Source organism: Dermacentor albipictus, chromosome 5 (genome assembly GCF_038994185.2).
Source record: "Dermacentor albipictus isolate Rhodes 1998 colony chromosome 5, USDA_Dalb.pri_finalv2, whole genome shotgun sequence".
Taxonomy (NCBI): domain Eukaryota; kingdom Metazoa; phylum Arthropoda; class Arachnida; order Ixodida; family Ixodidae; genus Dermacentor; species Dermacentor albipictus.
Window position 1 is genome coordinate 23299724 of NC_091825.1, and position 22008 is coordinate 23321731.

General features: G+C 47.1%; 1 protein-coding gene across 2 annotated transcripts in view; it reads right to left on the minus strand.

Annotated features, from left to right (window-relative positions):
* LOC135898306 (uncharacterized) overlaps window positions 1-16121 on the minus strand; it is a 78568-nt gene extending 62447 nt beyond the window's left edge. Inside the window, exons 1-3 of one of the 2 annotated variants that reach the window (XM_065427187.1) lie at window positions 15964-16121; window positions 15150-15493; window positions 4566-4760 (exon numbers count right to left, since the gene is read on the minus strand). In XM_065427187.1, the coding sequence (XP_065283259.1) occupies window positions 4566-4760; window positions 15150-15493; window positions 15964-16061 (637 nt within the window). In that variant the 5' untranslated portion in view covers window positions 16062-16121. The remainder of the gene's footprint in view (window positions 1-4565; window positions 4761-15149; window positions 15494-15963) is intronic. The other variant, XM_065427188.1, reaches the window with a different exon arrangement.
* Window positions 16122-22008: the final 5887 nt, after the last annotated feature.

Sequence of the window (22008 nt, forward strand, 5' to 3'; positions counted from 1 at the left end):
GCTAAAGCATAGCATGGTTAGCCTTGGTTAACCTTGATTGCAAGTCCAGGTTAGTCGGGTTGTCTAGCTATGTTGCGGCGTTTAGCCAGTCGTTCGGCGTGCTGTTCGTCTGTTTCCTGGGCGATTCGTTTCGATGGACATCTCGTTCCGATGTCGATTCCAAGCCTCTTCCTGCTTATCAGAATTGTCGCCGTCAATACTGCCGCCTCAACTGTGGTTATGCACACGCGATCTCTCCTTTTCAATCCTCCGACATGTTATCAGCAATGCGACGTAGCTGGCAAAGGCACCGGAGGCAAGCGCAACGACGAAGAAGGCGGTGTGACGAGGAACGTGTTATGACGTCGTGTGCCTCCTCGGAGCACCGCCACGGCAAAATCGCAAGTTCGCGGCCAGTGAAGCTTTCGCTTTAAAATGAAAACTGTGCGTCATGATGACAGGTGTTGTACAGACGTTTCTTAATAGTTTGCGAGGCCGTCAGTCGAATACGGGTAAGCTGACGGGTATGGTCGGCGAGGGCAATGGCGTCGTTGTTGAGGTCTCAGCAGGCCGAAGTGCCGTATCAAGGCGCAATGTAGGTTCGCGACTGTACTGCTGATGAAATGAAGCAAAACTGGTGGTGTCGTGCCAAGAAGAGCTGTTCGCAAATGTGACCTATGGAAGGGCAATGTACCAGTCATGGGAGGCCTTCAAAACGTACACGGACAGCATAACTGTGAGGGTACGGTTTAGTCGCTCCGTCAGTACATCAGTTTGAGAATGGTATGAGGTGGCCAGCTTGTGTCGAATGGAGCAGGAGCAGACAATGTCCGCGAAAACTTTCGACAAGAAGTTACGACCACAGTCAGGAAGAAGAGCTCTCGGGGCGCCATGAAGCAATATAAGGTTATGCAAGAGAAAGTCTACCACGTAAGTGGCGCAAGTGGCCGAGAGAGCCCACGGGTTGGCGTATCGTGTGGCGTGATCAGTTACAATGGCTACCCATTTGTTCCCAGAGAATGACGTGGGAATAGGCCGAAGAAGTCTAATCTAACACGAAAGAGCGGCTCCACAGGGGCGGAGGTGGGCTGAGATGTCTGGCTGGCAGCACCTGAGGCGTCTTCCGACGCTGTCAAGAATCTCAGGCAACGAAATAGCGTCCGACGGAACGAGCGAGAGCGAGTCAATAGAATCGGCGGCGGAAGCAGTCGTACGTACGAGTTACCCCAAGGTGCCCTGCAGCGGGTGCGTCGTGGAGCTCAAATAGCACAGGCCGTCACAGATGTTTCAGCACGACAAGAAGAAGAACAGATCCGCCACAGAGGAAGTTACTTCGGTACAGAATGCCACCCTGAAAGACATATGGGCGAACGGAGGTGTCGGTAGGTGTATAGTACAGACGCTCCATTAGTGCTCGCAGTGATAGGTCCCGGTACTGCTCATCGGCGATGTTAGCGAAGGCGGACACAGAGAAAATGCTTCTGGGGGTACTGCTTCGGCATTTTCCACCTCGTCGACCGGGTAGAGAGACGGGATATCAGCGTCCGTTGAAGACGGCCAGATCTGTTGGGATATCAGCGTCCGTTGAAGACGGAATACTAATATTCTACGATGCGTAACGCCCAGCGAACAAGTATTCCTGTAGGAGTGAGGTAGGCATTTATTATGCAAGAAAAGCTGAGAAGTTGTCCTGAATTAATATTCTGACCTGCTACTCGGCGTTGGGTGAAGTGGAAAGGGTGTAGACAGAAAGAATACAGAAGGCGTTAATTATGAGAATGAAGATGGTGAAAAAAATCTTGCACGTTCTAAAACTCTTGAAAGCCTCTTGTCCAGTCCGTTCTCGCGCAAACATTTGTTGAGAGCCTTCAGACTATCAGGCTGACGACGAGGATCAGGTGAAGGTCCCAACAGAATATTTTCAAGCTAATCATCCAACGACAAATTTGGAAAAGATCTCTGTCAGCAATTTTCTCTGTACATCAAATCGTGGGCAGATGCACAATAGGGGCTCTGTCGTCTCAGGAATACCGCATTCCTTGCAATTCGGAGTGTCGGCCTGGCCGATGAGATGTAGGTTGCACCGGGTGAAGGCCACACCTAGTAGTAGTCTGTGTAGGAAGTTTGCATTACACTATTTCGTGTTCAGTGGTATCCGTATTTTCATATCTGGGTCGAGTTCGTGAAGGCGGTGACGACGATGACCTGGCGAGGCCCAATACACTGCCCTATTATAGCGCAGGTGTCTGTACACCAGGCCATTACTGTCTGGTCGCTAAAATTGGATGGACAGGGGCGTAGCATTAATGTGGGCCATCTATGCCTGCGCGTCAGCGAGCTCATTTCTAAGTAAACCGCAGTGTCCCGGAATCCACTGAAACCTTATGCAATGGCCAGCTCTTAGGGTGACATCGTGTGATTCGATCAGCTCTTGAGCAAGGCCAAAATAGGGTCCTCGTCTAAGGGCAGAATCCTGTACGATATTTCAGTGAGCCCAACCAACAAAGCACGTCATGATCCATGACGACTGCAAAGGGTCGGCCATAAAAGTATGGGTGGAATTTCGCAACCGCCCGAACTAGGGCCGGAAACTTTGCTCAGTGATGGAATAGTTGCGCTTGGAGGTTGAGAGGAGCCTGCTGGCCTAAGTGATAACACAGTCGTTGTCGCGCCGGCGTTGTGCTAGTACTGCGCCAAATCCGTGGCTGGTGGCATCCTTACGGACATCGGTAGACGCAGAGCGATCGAAATGGACCAGAACGAGTGGCGTTGTTAGAAGGTCGATTATATGCGGAACGCAGAGACGTCGTTATAAGCCCCACTTCAAAGGGACGTCTTCAAAAGATCGGTTAGTGCTCGTGCTGTGGCCACAAAATTTTTCACGAAGTGGCTGAAATAAAAACAAAGGACGATGAAGCTGCGAACATCCGTAACACACTTCAGAACAGGAATGTGCGTAGCAGCAAGGATTTTGTCTGGGTCCGGTTGCGCTCCGTTCGCGTCAACAAAATGTCCAAGCACGGCAGTCTGGCGACGGCGAAATTTACTTTGGTGCATTGAGTGGCAGACTAACTCAACGAAAAACATCCATGACCACTGAGAGATGCTCGGGGTGCGTAGCGAATGTTGCGGATAATAGTTTAACGCGTTCTAATTAGCACAGGCATGTGGACCATTTGAAATCATGAAGAAGGAAGTCCACCATGCGTTCAAATGTGGCAACAACGTTACATAAACTGCACGGAATCACTTTTAATTATTAAAGGCCGTCGGGTGTTGCAAAGGCTGTCTTCTCGCCATCTAGATTGCCCATGGCAATCTGTCAATAGCCAGAGTGAAAGTCAATAGACGAGAAATAGCGAGCACCGTGGATGTAGTCAAGGGCGTCATCAATGCTAGGCAGAGGATACGCGTCATTTCTTGCAACCCTCTAAAGGTGCCGATAATCGACGCAAATTTGCCATAAAACATCTTTCTTTTTTACCAGTACAACAGCGGACGTTTATAGACTACACGATGCTTCAGTAATGTTCGTGGCAAGTATTTCGCGAAATGCTGCGTGTATAATTGGCGCTCAAACTGCGACACTCTATACGGCCGGCGATGAATAGGAGGGTCATCGCCGGTATTAATGCAATGTTTACCAGTGGGAGTTTGGGACAAAGAACGGCTGTTAAAGGAAATGGTCGTCCTTTCTGGAATTCGGCAGAGCTCGTGAGCGTAATCGGACAGCGTCGGCCGGCAATTCGGGCGCAATCATTTTTTTGGTAAGTCGGCGATGGTACAAGTTGCCGACTGTGATGGTAGAGGAGGGTCGATCGACTTGTCATCTACTGCAACAGATGCTACTGAGTGATCCTCCAATGAGGAAAGCTGTGCTAGAGCCATGCCACGTGGCAGCACTTTTGTCGTCAAACCAAAATTGGCCACTGGCAGGCAGGCGCTATTCACCGTAATAAAGCTGTACGATGTACTGTGATACCGTAAGGAAGACGTCTTGCATGGGAGCCGTGGTGTAGTGACTGTGGTGGCACTGGTGGGCACGACACAAAGGCAACGTAGGCCAGTGCAAAAGGTGGCAAGCGAACGAAGTCTACTGAACTGAGGCGACTGGGGAGGGGTTCAGCGGGATTCAGAAAAAGGCAGGTCAAGGAGGAGAGTACTGGTTGAACAATCCATCAGAGCAGAATGCGCGAATAGGAGTCCAGACCGAGGATGGTGTCGTGGGGACACTTGGCGGTGACTGTGAAGAAAACGATAATGGAGCGATCGGCGAAGGAGACACGGGCGGCAAACATACCGATTACGGGGGCTCTTCCGCTGTCGGCGACATGGCCAACAGGCGTCGAGGTGGGTGTTGTTTCTTTCAGGCGGTTACGAAGGTGAGTGCTCGTAAACGGTTGAACGTACGTAACGTACATTCAAGAGTATCAAGTTGGTGACCGTAAGGGTTGCCGAACAAGTCTCGGAGCTTTTGCTCATCTGTATCCCTACTGGTGAGCACATCTTCGCGTGTCCGAAACCAAACTCGAGGCATGACACCGAGGTAAAAGACTACATTGGTGAGCGTGATAGTAGTGTCCTACCAGTTATTGGTGCTGACGCGTTCGTACAGACTGACCCATGTCCTCGACGTCTTCTCATCTTTTCCCGAGAATACACCAGGGTCACCGGGAGTGGAAAGTGCGATATAGGTAGTCGAAGTGGCAGCAGGTGTTGGAGCCGGTTATGTCGAGCGGTCGTCGTCGGTAGCCATGATGGAAGGCTCCACATACCGTCCACTGCGAAGTTCCGTGACGAAGTACAGGGGCCGTCCACCTTGCCCAAATATGTAAAGTAGGAAGATGGAGACGAGAAGCTAAATACAGATATATTTACAAACAACTACGCCACACTTGCCCAAGAGGCAACAGCCCGCGCTAGCATCTAATCGAAATAGTCATCATCACAATGCTGGTCTCCTCGTCATCGTAAATACCGGTTCGTAGCAGTACATTATAATTAATGACACTTGAACTTGAAGAAACTTTGAGTCACCTCGAATAATCGTTCACGGATGTGGCGGCTTTATGTGAGTACTTACGAGACCTCATTAGAACCCAATTCGATTTCACAGCCCTAGTGCCCTCGCACCATCAATAATCTGGAGTCTCTCAGTAATGTAATCTTCCTCCGCGTATTTAACTCGTGCTATGCTATCTCTAATACTGTTTCATCTTTCCAGCGAAACTGCAGCCTCTCTTTTTTTTCCGAGTCCGAACGCTGCTGCGCACGTCTGCTATTCATTCTAATTTTGAGTGAATCCGCTTTGGCCACATTTTTGTACCTGACTGAATCATATATCTTTATGACCCCTGCATGCAAGTGGCGATGTTTTCATCCCTAATAAATGTTGTAGCTTATTCGCATAATTGTTTACGGGTCATTAGTATTTCTTACTGAAAGCAGAAGAAATACTGAGGCCTACCGTTCCCGTGCATTTCACATGTCGCTGATAACAGACTCCCCCGAATGGGTCCCTGAAGTCTGCAGGTTTCTTCCAAGGTCAAAAAGTACGCAAAGCAATTTGAAGGGAGGCGAACATATTGCAACATATTCATTCTCTTACCATATGCTATCCATACCGTTACAACGAACTGTTAGCTGGCGACCTTCATCTCCTTAAAAATATAATGAACTTTGTCCTCTGTATAGTTTAAAATGTATTGTGCATGTGTATATTGTTTACAATAGAAATTAAAATAAAACGTTGATGTGAGAAAATAAGGATGAAGTAGCCGCCTCTTGTGCTTTTATTGCTCTTGTCGTCCTTTTGTCAGGAATTGCAGAAATAAAATGAAAGTAAGGATTAGAAGTAATGCATGTGCGCGCCTGCAATGATGTAGTAACCGTTGGCCACAATTAAATTTTAAGTGATAACGTAGGGGCTACTCAAAAGACACCTCAACTGATGTGGGTGACAGAGCTCTGGTACTTACACTTTGGGGCGGGGGGAGTAGGCTAGAGCACCACCGGAGGGGGGCAGACCCCCTCCCCGTGGCCCGAAAACTTAGCAGGGTCTATGACCCCGGAGCCACCCCTCACGCCCATCCGTAGTCGGCGCCTGTGATTAGACCTGCAATATTCCGTGGGCAACATTGGCGGTGCTGGTCACCAAAAAAGAGATGGTTCCAATCGGTGTTGTTGATTATCGTTGCCCTATAGGATAATAAGAAAAAACGTTTACCCTCTACCACTCATTGACGACGCTCTGGACACCTTGCAAGGCGCTGAATTCTTCTCTTCGTTAGATTTGCACTCGGGCTACTGTCAGGTCCTGACTTCAGCAATTACTCGCTCTAAAACGGCATTCGTTACTCCAAGCAGTTTATGCGAATTTAACATGATGCTCTTTGGAATCTGCAATGCGCCGGCAACGTTTGGACCAATGATGCACTATAACTTGCGCGGGATAAAATCTAGCACGTGTTTCTGCTGCCTGGACGCCATCGGTTTTCGTCCCCACTTTTAACAAGCATCTTTCCCACCCTAGGCAAGTGTGGACGAGCTTTACCAACGCCGGCCTGCAATTGAACTGGAAATAGTGGCAACTCGCCGCGCGCAAGCTTATGATTCTAGAGGACGTTGTATCCCAAGACAGAATCCTTCACGACCCATCAAAACTTCTCGCTGTGTCAGAGTTTCGAAAACCTGAAATACTCAAAGAACTCCGTGTCTTCATCGGCCTATGTTGTTAATTCAGGCGCTTTGTTCAGTATTTTGCCCCGATTGTATCAGCTTTGACACAACTTTTAAGTGGCACCAACGACCTATCCTTCCGATATCCTGCATGCGACACCACGTTCGTGATCTTACCACGTCTCCTCACGTCTCCGCCTAAACAGCGGCACTACGACACCACCGACCTAAGTGAAATGCACAGTGGTATTGGCATTCTCACTATCCTTGCGCAGCGCAAGCCTGGTTACTTCGAGTACGTCGTTGCTTACGCCATTCATTTACTAACCAAAGCGTAAAGCAACTCTCGCGTCACAAAAAAGGAATGCCTGGTCATCGCCTGTGCAGTCGTAAATTTCCGCCATTTTTAAAGGGAAGCTTTATATGGCTAATCGAAACGAAAATACGTCTGTCTTCGCCTGTGTACAGAAAATTATCAACATCAGCAATGGATCGAGCGTCGTCGTCTTCCACAGCTAGCTCGTTGGCACCCCTCGGCGCAACCGCGCGAACGCGCTCGTACCACTGCTCCCGCGTCCGTCGCCGTCTCCGTCTTCTTCCACAGCTGGCTCCATTGCCGCTCGTCATTCCAGTGTAGTTAATTTCACTTCTCATCGGTCGTCGTAATGGGGAGGCCACATTTCCTGGGGTATGAGCCATTGCTTAAGGGGACATGTGTCATTAATTGTCGTACGGGATATTCAGATTTAAGTTTGAAGTAATTTAATTTTTATGAATCCAAGCGTCGATGGCGGGCGGATGCTGCTAGCCATGCCGCCGAGCAAACTCTAGACATCGAACGCCAGCGACAAAGGTGGACTGAGGGCATACGGCATACTGTCACTAACGTCGTTCTCTCCGTCACAGGCGAACGTGTGCGTAGCCTCTTTAAGAAAACATGAACAAATAACCAATAATTGCGAAAGAGTTCAATAAACCGTCGAGATTAACGCAGTGATAAACAGCGAGGACATACGTTTCAGCTTCGCTGGTTAACCATCTGTGCAGAGTGCTTGAGTGGTGCATTTACTTGTTCGACCAGCCTGTCAACGTGGCAACTGACCATCACACACTTTGGTTGTCGTCTGGAAAGGAGCCGTCTGGACGCCTTACCCGTTGGGCTCCTTGCATTCAAGACTACGAGATAAATGTAGTATACCACTCAGGCCGCAAGCGCACTGTCGCAAATGCTCTTGTGGCGCTCTTCTGCATCCCTCTCCACCTTTGAGTCGATGTGGTGGGTCGACATCGACGCCTTCGCATCAGAAGCATGGGGATATTAGTGTGGCCTCTCTTTGGGATCTCCTTTCTGCTTCGCCTGCATTTTCCATCACTCTTTCCCTGCGTCTCCAAGCTGTTCCTTTTGCCGCTCGGGATAACCTCGTATATAACCTCAAAGCAACTACCAGCTGCCGATGTACACAAGTGTCCCCTTGTTATCCCGAGAACATGGCGTTCCAATATGTGCGCGTCTTTCCACACCAACCCACAATGTGCATACGCAGGTCTTCAAGACGTATGACCTCTTGCGGCACCGGTACTAATGGCGAGGAATGTTTAGCTTTGCCAAAAAATTTCTGCGTTTGTGCCCGCAATGCCAACGCCATGAGTCCCCGCCTCATATGGCCCACCGTTTATTACATTCGCTTCCGTGCCGTGCTAGTGCTTTCGACCGTGTGGGAACTGACCTGGATGGGCCGCTACCACCGACACCCGCTTGCAAACAATGAATCATTGGTGCATTTGATCACGGTATGCTGAAACCGTCGCTCTATCTGCAGCCAGCACCAGTGACGTTGCATCTTTTTTGCTCCATCATTTCGTTCTTCGTTGTGGCCCACCTAAGAACTGCTGAGCGGTAGGCCACATGTTCATGTCGCAAGTGGTTGAAGCTCTGCTTGCTCAACGGCGTGTTGATCATCGAACCACCACGGCGCACCATTCTCAAACTAACGGGCTTACAGCGAGTTTCGATGGACCCTTGGCAACAAGGCCGCTATGTACGTTTCAGCTCATAATACAAACTGGGACATCATTTTGCCGTTTGTCGCGCACCAATATAAGACGTCTACATAAAGTTCTAAAGGATTTCATTATGCAAACTAGAAGTGAGGCATGCAGACAGGACACAAGAGTAGAGAAGTGGACAACACGAACGCCGACTATCAACTGAAGGTAGCACTGAGGCGAAAAAAGAAAGAAGACACAAAACTCATCTGCGCATGCTCAGGAATGGTAACACCACGTGTCAATCGGGTACACGTGCTGGTCTACGTGAGAGATAACTGTTAAGACACTTAATCTCTTCCTTATGTAGTGTCTTAGTGTCTGTATGTAGTGGATTAAGTGTCTTAACAGTTATCTCTCACGTAGACCAGCACGTGTACCCGATTGACACGTGGTGTTACCATTCCTGAGCATGCGCAGATGAGTTTTGTGTCTTCTTTCATTTTTCGCCTCAGTGCTCCCTTCAGTTGATAGTATGTCCACTTCTCTACTCTTGTGTCCTGTCTGCACGCCTCACTTCTAGTTTGCATAATGAATCCTTACCAACTAGCTCAGCTTTCTGTCGTTCTAAAGGATTTCCCCAGTAATTTTGCCTTTACGGTCGCAATCCTTCCCTTATCAGCTATAAGGTTTTACGCTATCAACTAGACGAGCCAGAATGTGCTGCCACTTCGGCCGTCAACAGATATACTGAGGAATGCATTGAGCCTGCAATTTCACCGTTGACCAACAACGACTAAATTTCAATCGTGATGGCGACCCTACCAACCTGAACTTAGCTCCCGACACACCTGTCTTGTTGTGCGTGCCTTGTACAACGCATAGACGTTCTATAAAACTTATTTCCAAGTATGACAGACCATACCGCATCGTCGAACGCACCTCTCCTGTCACTCATGTCATAGAGCCGCTTACAGCGATATCCGACCTGCCCCAGCATAGACGGGAAGTTGCTATGTTCAGCGCCTGAAACGATAGAGCAGCGACAGTGACAGAGCAGCGGGCGACTCAGTGGGAATAGCTCGCATGGAACAGCGCTGCTAAAAACGCCCTTCGCCTACTTGCAGATCGACGTGGTGATTACCTGGAGAGCCTGGATGACGCCCCCTCAACTCTACTGACAAGAAGCCATCACTGCGCCTGCGTACCGCCGGTCCTGCAGCTATAAAAGCAAGGTGGTGGAACCCTGTCGGCACAGAGCAGCGGGCGACTCAATGGGAATAGCTCGCATGGAACAGCGCTGCTAAAAACTCCCTTCGCCTACTTGCAGATCGACGTGGTGATTACCTGGAGAGCCTGGATGACGCCCCCTCAACTCTACTGACAAGAAGCCATCACTGCGCCTGCGTACCGCCGGTCCTGCAGCTATAAAAGCAAGGTGGTGGAACCCTGTCGGCACAGAGCAGCGGGCGACTCAGTGGGAATAGCTCGCATGGAACAGCGCTGCTAAAAACGCCCTTCGCCTACTTGCAGGTGCGTGACTTAGACGCTTTATTTTTATTACCTACTCTAAGTCGCTCGCTGCTCTGGCTCTATGATGGGAGAAAAAGCACCTACCACCATCAAAGAATTGGCGAAAATTGTTCAGGACATGTCACTGAAGCTTGACAAAATTGATGCAATCAGGACTGACCTTGACGAAATCAAGGAAGCGACTCAGTATATTAGTAATTCCTTTGATGATTTTACGACCAAGCTAGAAAGTGCCTGCGCGGATCTCAAGACTCTGAAAGACGACAATGAGCAGCTTAAAAAAGAAAACATGCACCTTAAGCAGGAACTTGCCACAACAAAGAAGGATACAATTGATTTGAAGCAATACAGCAGAGCAATGAATTTGGAAATTAAGGGTCTTCCTTTCACTGTTGATGAGAACCTTGAAAATACCGTGCAGGTACTTGGAACTAAACTTGGCACGGAAGTCTCCGCATCTGACATTGATGTAGTTCATCGCGTATCAACTAAAGATAAAACAAAATCCAACATTGTTGTCCGATTTACATCTCGCAAAGTCAGAGACAACTTCCTCCAACTCGCAAAAAGGAAGAAACTTTCCACATTAAACTTGCAATTCAAAGATGACAATCCTATTTACATAAATGAACATTTATGTCCGGAACTGAAGATCTTGCTCGGCAAGACCACTCAGAAAAGGAAAGAAAAACAGTGGAAATTTTCCTGGGTTTCCAATGGAAAAATTCTTGTCCGGAAAACTGAAACCTCGTCAGTCATTCACGTCACTTGTGAGGAAGACTTCAATTTAATTGCATGATTTTGTGGCCTCGGCAGTAAGCCATTTCCAGAAATGTGTAATGTGTCGCATCTGAACGCGGCTTTTTCAGCTGCGCATAATCTGAAGATACTACACTGCAATATTAGAAGCTTAACTAAAAATATTGACTCTTTGCTGGTTTTATTAAAATCCCATTCCTTTGAGTATGATATAATCGCGTTTTCAGAAACGTGGTTGAAACCTGATGAATTCATTAATATTCCGAATTTTAATTCAGTTTATCTCTCGCGACCAACAAAGGCGTGTGGCGGAGGAGTTGCTTTGTATGTACAAAGAATATTCCTTTCAGGCATTGTCCCAAACTGACATGTCAGGTTCCCGAGGCATATGATTTCTTATTCCTTGAACTGAGTTCCAAGTTAACTGTAGGTGTTTTATACCGTTCCCCAAGTTCGCACATTAGTCTTTTTCTGGATGCCTTTGAACCTGCTCTAGAACATCTCGCTTCTATGAATAATCCTGCAATAATATGTGGAGATATTAATATCGACACTCTTAATGACAATGCAGCACCATACGTGAACCTGATTGAGTCTTACGGGTTCCTTAATCAAATAACACAACCAACTCGAGTCACCCCCTCCACAGAGACGCTCATAGACCATATCCTATGCAATTTCGAAACCTCACTGTCTTTCTCTGGCGTTATTGATGCTGATCTTTCTGACCATTTTCCAGTGTTTCTTCTAGCATCGTGTTCTCCTCTCAAAAAAGAAATTAAGAAACGCGTGAAAACAACTATTGATCACAGCCTGTTAAGTTACCGTATACGCACTCTAGTGATCAATGTTGAGAACAGTGAGAATATTAACAAAGAATTCGACCACCTTATTAATGTTATCTCATCTTGCTTTACAGAAACAATTGTTAACGCAAAATCTTATTATTCTGACCCAATATGTCCTTGGGTAACGACTGAGGTCTTAGCTGCTATACAAGCTAAAGATAAATGGTATAGAAAGCACAAGCAGTTCAAAGATAATGAATACTATCGTATACAACATAAAATACATAGAAATAAAGCTCTGGCCTTACTTAGAAAATCCAAAAAGCACTATCATACAACTCTTATAGAAAGCAACCAACATGCCCCGCGTAAAATGTGGAAAAAAATAAACTCGGTCATTACACTTCGAGAGAAGGATCATATATTGCCAGAAATTATCCCACCTACTAGAACCACAGAAAGCCTTGCGGAAGACTTCAATCAATACTTTTGTAATATAGGTCCAACTCTTGCGAAACAACTAAGTATGCACGAAGCCCCCGAGCTCCCAGCTCCTGTACTTAATTCGTTTGTTTTTGATGACATTACTCAGGATGAAATCATTTCTACCGTAAAAACAATGACTGGAGGAAGAACACCAGGTAAAGATAAGATACCCTTACTCGTCATTAAACAGCACATCGAGGAACTGAGTAGGCATTTAGAAAAATTATTTAATGCATCCTTCTACATGACCACATATCCAGACGCATTTAAAATAGCGCAAGTCACACCAATATACAAGTCCGGTAGTAAGGATGACATCCAGAACTACCGACCAATATCAATACTTAGTGCCCTTAACACAGTATTTGTGCAGTTATTGATGAAACGTTTTACCCATTTTCTAGATAAGTATAACGTACTAGTAGATAACCAGCATGGTTTTAGGAAAAACAGATCTACTTCCACGGCTGTACAATGTTTAAGTGAATTTATTAACAAAGGATTAAATAACAAAGAGTATGTAGTTGGCATTTTTGTTGATATTAAAAAGGCGTTTGACACTGTGAACCATGATATACTACTATCAAAACTACATCGGTATGGATTCAGAGGTCAAGCGAAGCAGTTTCTCGAAAGCAATCTTTCTGGTCGCAAGCAATGTGTTAAAATCGACAAATCCGTATCAAGTGTTCATTCCGTCCTTTGTGGCGTGCCTCAGGGCTCGGTATTGGGACCATTACTCTTTTCCTTGTACATAAATGATCTGCCAGATGCTTTGAATTATGCCCAAACTATTATGTATGCTGATGACACAGCCCTTCTCTTCTCTAGTCATGACCCTAATATGCTCGAAAGGCACGCTAATAGTGATCTTTCTCAGATGTGCCAGTGGTTTTTACAAAATAAATTAACAATACACACCTCAAAGACTAAATACATTGTGTTCTCTAGTCCATATAAAAATTCATATATCTTAAATGAGTTACGATTAGGCGCAAACCCCCTCGAACGAGTCGATCAACAAGTATATCTTGGTATAACCCTAGATTCAGCTTTCAATTTTAATCTCACATAATTCGAGTAAGCAGTAAATTGAGACGGGCTTGCTTTATCCTAATAAAAGCTAGAAAGTTCTTCCCGCTTCGCACATTAAAAATTTTGTATTATTGCCTTTTTCAAAACAATATGACCTACTGCGTGGAGTCCTGGGGACTTACGTATAACACGTACTTAAATCAAATAGTAATTTTACAATAAAGAGCACTTCGAATAATAACACATAGTAAACACATAGATAGATCCACTCCGCTATTTCGTCACTTAGACATTACACCTTTCTTTGCTATGCGGGATTTCAAAATAGCTTGTGTGGTTATACATATACTAAACCATAACATCCCACTATCATCATCTGTTTTTGTATATCCATCCCGTCCAACTAGAAATTTTTTCAGTTGTCGATTTAACCTTCCAGCTGTTAATAATGTGTATGGTAAAAGAACTGTCGCCTATGCCACTGCTAAAATTTGGAACCAGCTGCCTGCTAACTTAAAAGTAGGTCAATTCTCAATCGCCGATATAAAAAAATTTTTCCGAAGCCAGCAATATACGACTCCTCTATAAGTCTGTGTTTTCTCTTTGATGCATTCTTCCTTTTATTTTTTTTTTATTTTTTACTTTTTTATTTTTTATGTTGTCCACCGAACTATTGTATAATTTCTTGAGCATTTCGCCTGCCTTTGTGTATAACTGTCGTATAACTTCTGTTACGTGAATCCTGTGTAAAATACTGAGTTGTCTCGCTATAATTATTTTTTCGCACTTCCTGCATGGGCCCAAGTCTAGCCGAGAAGGCTAAGGGCCCAGATGATGATTCACATGTATTTCTGATTAGCCGTTTGAATAAACTGATTTTCTGATTTCTGATTTCTGATACTATGACCTGTTCGTCTGCGCGTCTAAGTTGCCGAGATGGCTCGCTTTTACACCGCGGGTAAATATAATGAAGAAGGTCGCACGCACAAGGCCAGCCAGATCGTCTATTCGATCCAACTGAGACATCTGGATCGCCAATGCTTGGCAAGAGTGTGAGCCACTCGGGCATCCAGCTGTTCCTGCTCTGCGACGCCTAACATTTTGTAACACTGGACGCTACCCGCTAAATTGTTGGTTACGCCCCGTTTCACGATTTTTATTTTGTTCTCGCTCTCATACGACGCAATAATTGAACTGCGTTTGCACTTCGGCTGCTAGTGCAAAAAGTTTTTACTTAAGAAATTGCGCATTAACGGCGCCGCTTAGTGGTTTCCGCCCCAGGTTTAACGCGACAGCGTTAAGGAGCTCGCGTCGCAGAAAAGCCGGTGTCGGCGGCGTTCGCCGTGAGCGATAAATCCCAGCAGGCACTTCATGAATAAAAAACAACTTGCAAGATGGGCTGGGTTGGAATCGAACCAGGGTCTCCGGAGTGCAAGACGGAGACGCTACCACTGAGCCACGACTACGATTCTTCAAAGCTGTACAAAAGCGCCTGTAGTGAATGCGGTGTTGCCTTAGAAACGAGCTGTTTCTAAGGCTCAGGCGTGCGTCGCTTGCTCAGGCGCGCATTTCCTTGCCGTGCCGAACGCTGCGTTGCTCCACGCTCACCGCGTCCGATGTGGGGCGCGTAGTCGCTGCGCCGTAGCCCATTGTCTTACACCCCTTGGCGGGTCGACGGGCATGCTGTCGCGTTCCACTCTTGAAGGCGAAGCTTAAGCGTCGTCCAATTTTTTGTACTTCTATTTCTATAGATAGACGCTACGTTGCGCTCTCCCTGTAGTTCGAGTTTTGTTCTTCATAAAACTGCCATTTCGACAGTTTTCGCTCCGGGCCATCACCAAGACCCAGTGGAAACGAAGGCCACGTCACATTACAATTAGACACATGCCGGCTACAAAATCTTACGTGCTCTGCAGACTCCACCCCATGGCGACGGCCTTCCGACGCACTGGCAGCGGCCCTTCCTGCAGTCGAGGCCCGGATCAGCGGCGGCGCACTGCTCGGACCACACGCACGCCTCGTGCACTCCTCGCAGAGGCTCGCACAGGGGGCTCAGCCTCTGCTTGCCGCTGCCGCCCAGGATGAGCACTGGGCGCGAGAAGGGGCAGCCACACGTCCCCTCCACACACATCAGGGCCCCGGGACAGCCGGCGTCGGTGGTGCACGAGGGGAACACGAGCGACGACGCGTTGCCCGGCTGCACTGGTGGCTGGACTGAGCTCGTGTTCTGCTGAGAGTCGGCTGTGGTCCTGGGAAGGGAAGGCCAAATGCCAGTGAATCCAGGCGCTTGCCGATACGTCATGCTCACCGTTACTGCGCACAGTGAACGGCCTTTGCCTGTCGAGCAATTCACACACTTGATATGGTAGAGGAACTGCATTACACGAGATAACTGCGCGTGTATTTTCTTCTATGACCTCCGAATCTCCGAACACATACCTTGCTGCAACTCGGTATAATTTCGGCAAACGTGCCATTAATTGAATCACTAAACGTTGCGCTATGTAGCTCGTGATAGTAACCCTCATGTGGTATTGTTTGGTCTCGAAAGATAACGTGGCCTGCGTAGTGGCGTCTTCGCTATGCTACCTGACCAAACATCGCCAATCTGCTCAAGAAAAGGCCAAGTCGTGCGACGCCATTACAAAACAGACAAACGTGCAAGTTTGCAAGACTCAGGATCACGTGGCAATGTAGCCAGGCACTGTGAGTGACTTACGTTTCTGCCTCTAGAAGGAAGACGTGGCCGTGTCCCGAAGCGGCAGGCGCCAGCAGTGTGAGAAGCAGCGCTGGCCATGCGGCCGACACAAGCGCCATGGCGCCGCGGCCAGAAGCCGCTGGGATAGCCACGGTGGCAGGCTCGTGTCACTGGCTCGTGCCTCTGACGCCGATTATATCCAGCCGTAGCCTGATGTGTTCTGCGAAACTAGTCTCGCAGCCACAATCAATGTTGTCTAGACTTATATGGGGCCGTTTCTCAGTTAACGGTGGCGAACTTAAGTTTTTCGCGCAAGAACAGCAAAAGAACCAGACTAGCCTATTGCCGGATTTTAGCTAACGGTAACAAGCTGACTGCTTACGCGGTAAACATGAATGGTGATGGTGATGCGCCTTTAAAACATGGCACGCACCCGCTATGGGAGATGGGCATAGGTCACCCAACTCACAAGCTGATACACTAACTTATTTAACAGGCGTGAGATAGAGCTCTATTAGGCAACCAAAACTGCGACTAAACATTAGTATGAATGGTGGTGAGCACAGATGAGTTCCAGTGGAGGATAGCAAGAACAGAGTGACGGCTTGTTATAGTGATTACGAACGAGAGCCACTGACGCTGATTTGGGGAGAACGTTGGTCAGTGTCGGGGAGTGTCAATGGACGTATGAATGTGAATGATTGCCGCTGAGTGGGAGTAGACACCAGCATGAGTGCGAGTGGGTGCCGGTAAGTGTAAATGGCAGTGATTATGAGCGCAAGTAAGCTTAGGCGAGTGTAAAAGCGAGTGAATCAGGGCATCCGCAAGTATTCGTGAGTGAGTATGAGTTAGCGACGGCTCATTCTGCCGAACGATGGAAATGAACCAACGATCGGTAGAGGGGCGCAGGCTCATGGTAGATAAATTCACAAAACTGAACTTGAAAGGCACAACTTCGACAAAAGAACATTGCGTAATTGGGAAATGAGACCAGAGTAATAGACGATTATATTTTTAAAAAAGATACAATAAATGGAAAGAAATTGCCAAAGCTATAGTATAAAGAGTATATAGTAAGGAAAATAACAATGACCGTGATAGATATCTTCTTAATCGAATAAAATCAAACTCAACGTCAAACACGCGCATTTGGCAAAACCAGTATCGAGGCCCCAAAATATCGTAGTACTCCATCACTTCAATTCAAGCCTGCTTCACTGAATGACATTTCAAGCAGACTATTTACTTTTATTTTAAAGCGCCGACACATGGAAAATTTACTACCATTGGATTTTATTTTCACACAGAATTGGCATATAACGATATGAGACAGGAAAAATTTTACGGTTAAATTAAACAATTATATTTTGGGGCTATTGGCAGCAAACAACAATCTTGTTATAACTCACACCGTAGTGGAGGACTCCGAATTCATTTTGGTCACCCTGGGTTCTTTAGCGTGCACCTAATGCACGGGCGTTGTAGCATATTACCCCCATCGAAATGCGGCTGCAATGGCCGGGATTTGGTCACGCCACTTTGTATTTAGCATCACAACGCCGTAGTCACAGAGCCATCATGTTGAGAAAAGTATGTTAAGTGGAAAGTACCGCAGCGTAACCTAGTAATCATAACATCAAACAGACCGATGCATACACACGATTTTTGCAGTGATCCCTTATACGTTGTAGTTCTGTGAAGCACATTATTGATGATTCCATGGATTATCTATGCATCTAATGTGTGCGGTGTCTAATCTCTGTAATGAACGCCGATACTCTAAGAATAGAAAAACATTGGTCTGTTCAGAGATTATCGCGTTAACGAGTGAGCCATTTCGTTTAGATGCAACCCATAGTTACATGGTTCCCATAATAATCGACTAAGATTTTACTGCGAGAGAACTAATGGCATGAACGCTTTTAATAGAGACGTAACACGTAACAGATGTAAAGACAATCGGTGATCATCATAGTAGTGAATCCATTTGTGGAAGCTTGCATGGTGCGAGAATCGTCGCCTAAAGTTCAGCTTAAAATATTGCAATAATATCTGAAAGGGAAAGCGAAAATTGTCATTTACCCGCGTTAAGCACCACACCACAAGCAAAAAACCTACGGGTTGCTGAGAAAGAAAGCTCCAATTGCGAAAGAAAGATCCTGAGAAACACAAATTCCTAAAAATGTGAGGTCACCTAAGGACTTCGTACGAGTTGCAAATGCGAAAGCATTTATGCCCAATTGGAGGCCATTAGCGGTTCTTTGAGTTTTGCGAGTTGTTTTGTGTGTGTGTGTGTGTGTGTGTGCGTGTGCGTGTGTGCGTGTGCGTGTGCGTGTGTGTGTGTGTGTGTGTGTGTGTGTGTGTGTGTGTGTGTGTGTGTGTGTGTGTGTGTGTGTGTGTGTGTGTGTGTGTGTGTGTGTGTGTCCGGCTCTCCAAGGCGATCTCCCTTCAATTCAACATGGCTGTGTCCCTTCCCAAACCCCCTAGAGGGCGGCGCCCCCCGCAAAGACTGCAAGCTCTCGCTGTTGCACAGTGACATTGTAGGGGTTTCAAAGACCGGACGAAATGCGCTTACTTAATGCCGTTCATTGGCAATCTCGAATACCCCGCCAAAGCCCTTGCGCTGCAAGAAACCGAGGCTGCGGTTGACATATCGGGCTATATCGCTTTTCACCAAGAACCTGTCTCCTAGTCAATAAAGGCTACACAGCGCAGGAGGTTGATCTCGACCTAAATCTAGAATATTCGTACGTGATTGTCTCTTTCCTCCCCCTGCGGCGAACAGAGAGCCCAGTGCACATACTTAATATATGCTAAATATATATACCCACAGAACACCCACATAACGACAAGATAGTCCTGCCGCTCGATCTCAAGGGTGCCTTTGATAATGTTAGGCGCGCCATCATACTAAAGTATCCTAGCGAGACCAACTGCGGCGCTCGTACATTCAACTATACCAAACATTTCTTAAGGGACCGATTGGCCTATATACGCCTACAAGAGACCGAGTACGGCCCGTTTGAGATGGGAACACCCGGGCACACCACCAGGCGCTGTCTTGTCCCAGCTTCTCTTTAACATTGCCATGACACACCTCCCGGCACAGCTGGCGGGTGTCGATGGTGTTCAGCATGCTCTGTTCGCCGCCGACATCCCGTTCTGGGCCACTACGGGCAACATAGGAGCGATGAAGGAATGCCTGCAAGAAGCGGCGAGCATAGTAAGGCACTATGCCACGTACTGCGGCCTCCAATGCTACCCGTCCAAGTCACAATTTGTGCATATTCGACCTTCTCCGAAATGCCAAATCTCAGTTCAGCGTTCTCTCGCCAGCGGCCCCATCCGAGAAGTGGAGCAGATTCGAATACTCGGTCTCTTCATTAATCAACACCGCAAGGCAGTCACAACTCTTGCCAAACTCCGAAAGGTCGGCGACGAGGTGGGCCGGATGGTTCGCCGCGTTTCCAACAAGCGAGGAGGGTTGCGAAGTAAGGATGCGGTGCGGCGCGCACATGCTTTCGTAACTAGTGGAGTACTGCACTCGACCCCATACCTACGCTTACGGAAACATGACGAAGATTGCTTGGGGGTAGTACTTCGCAAAATGTTCAAGAGGGCCCTCGACCTTCCGATCTCCACTTCCAACGCGCATCATCTCGCGTTGGGGGGGGGGGGGTTAACACCTATCAGGAACTTCGCGAGCCGTATTTCGTTAACTAATACACGCGTCTCGCCCAGACCGTGTTTGGTCGCCGCCTCTTACACCGGTTACATAATAAAGATGACCACTATACGATGGAGGGGTTCGAGCGCCCGAACTGTGGAGACGCGCCCTCTACATTCAACCCCTTCCAACTAAGATGAACAAGGAGCACCATAATGGCCGGCGCCAGGCGCGGGCGGATGCCCTGCCCGCCACTATGGCTCTAAGAAGCACGTCTTCTACGTCGATATTGTAGACCCCAACCACTCCAAGGGGGGATTGTACACGGCTGAAATCATACATGAGGAAAGACAAATGGACGGTCTCTCGTTTAAAGCACCCAGCTCAACACAAGCGGAGGAGGTGGCGATCAACCTCGCAGCCTCGCAAGCGACTCTCAATTCATCCTCACAGACTCCCATGGAGCCTGTCGTAACTTTCAATTCGGATGGATCACTCCTCTCGCTGACCAAATTCTACGCCGCAGTATTCGCGACTGCGATCCAACTCATCGCTCAATCAACTTCATTTTTTTGCAGTATTTGATATAACCACTCTCCTCTTTAATGCCCCTGACCCTGAGGGTACACGAAATAAATAAAAAAAATAAATATGGGTCCCTGCCGCCAAGGCATGCCAGGTAATGAAGCCACCCATGTCATGAATGTCATGAAGACCCTGAAGAAGAGGCAGCACTACGTAGGCTTGGAATTTCAGACGAGACAAAGTGCTAGCACGAATGTTTGGAGAACAATAAAATAACTGCGAAAGAATTTTTGCGTTATGGATTCACGTAACACAAGTATTATTCAAACACCCAACTCTAAGAAACAAAGCTCGTAATTCGTCAATGCACTGTTGTGTCTGCAGCAACCTTTATCTTGGGAACCCCCACCACAGACTCTGAAATATAAAAGTGATTGAATAATCAAAGTCGTTGTCCTTTTATGTGTAAAAACAGGTTATTTTTTCACGTTCTTCTTCACCTAGCGCTTGTCATCTACAGCAATGTCAAGGGTATGGCTGAGCAGTGTCATTTTCTCCTTGTGCTACCTCGACCTCTCATTACAGCTTTCCTCTTTCCCTTTTTATATTTCCTCGGGCCGCGCTGCTCTATGTGCCTCCTTATGAGCTTGCAGCTGCTTCATTTCTTTGCAATGCTGCTTCATTTCATCTAAGAAAATTTTATTTCTTCCATTCTGGAAGTGGAAAGACGAGAGGATTTTGTTTTTTACCCATCAATTAGGATCAGTCATGTGCCCAGTGGATGTGATGTGTGCGCTCTGCGAGCTTTGCGAATTGTCTTCATCAACGTGGCATCCCTCCTGTGTCTCATGTATCTCCCCTGACTTACTTCCTTTTTTTGCTAGACACACTGCTGGTCTTTTTTCTTGAAACGATGACGTTATTCACCACGCTGAAACACACCACGACCCCCACAATCGGCCCACCTGGGACGTACTACACCCCAAGTAATATGGCGTCAAGGTAATTGCTAGCAACATGAAGTAGAGGATCAGGAACTCATTTAAAACGACGCAACCAACAATACCAGTGAAGCCTTCGTTGCAATTAGCTAGAACACAGAAACACAAGGCTGAAATCTGCAACACCAGCTCGCACGCACGTTCCACCAAAGCTAGAACCCAAGAAACATTACACAGACGGTGGACGCGGAACAAACACAATCTGAACAACATCCGCTCATACGAAAGCCCACAATCACCCGCGAAGCCTTCACACAAACAGTTACATACAATAATGAGCTGGCAGATACGCAGACGGACATCGGTGTTAGCCTTGACAAGAAAATAAAGCGTAAAAAGACACCACTTGAGCATGTTTCGCCCCGCAGGTATGCCCGAACCAAACAGAAATAGCTACAACGCACTACTGATAGCACACGCAACAACGAATCTCACCCTTTCCCCAATCCTGCGAACTCGCCGCCAAACAAACAAATTACAAATTTCGCCTAAACACTCGCACTAGCTGCTTTAGACAAGAAAATCCAAAAAGGTCACAGAAATAAGGCTATGTGTGCCCTCGGCTCTTTACCCTCCAGGCTCTTATTGAAGTGCAATGCTGTCCTAGAAACTGCAGCGCTCTCTTTAATTGATATCCCCTAAGAACACTGGAAGGAACAACTTACGATAATTACTAATCTTCTAAACAGCATACATTTATCTGAACCCAAAAAAAGATAACTAGAACAATTCGTCGAAACTAGGGAAGAAGAATTACCAGATGAGTACCAGCACAAAGGTATTAGAGCTGCAGATCCACCGAAGAAAACGAGCGTAATCCTTACAGAACATAGCTCCACCGATATTGCTACAAGCGAGCATCCAGAGCATTAC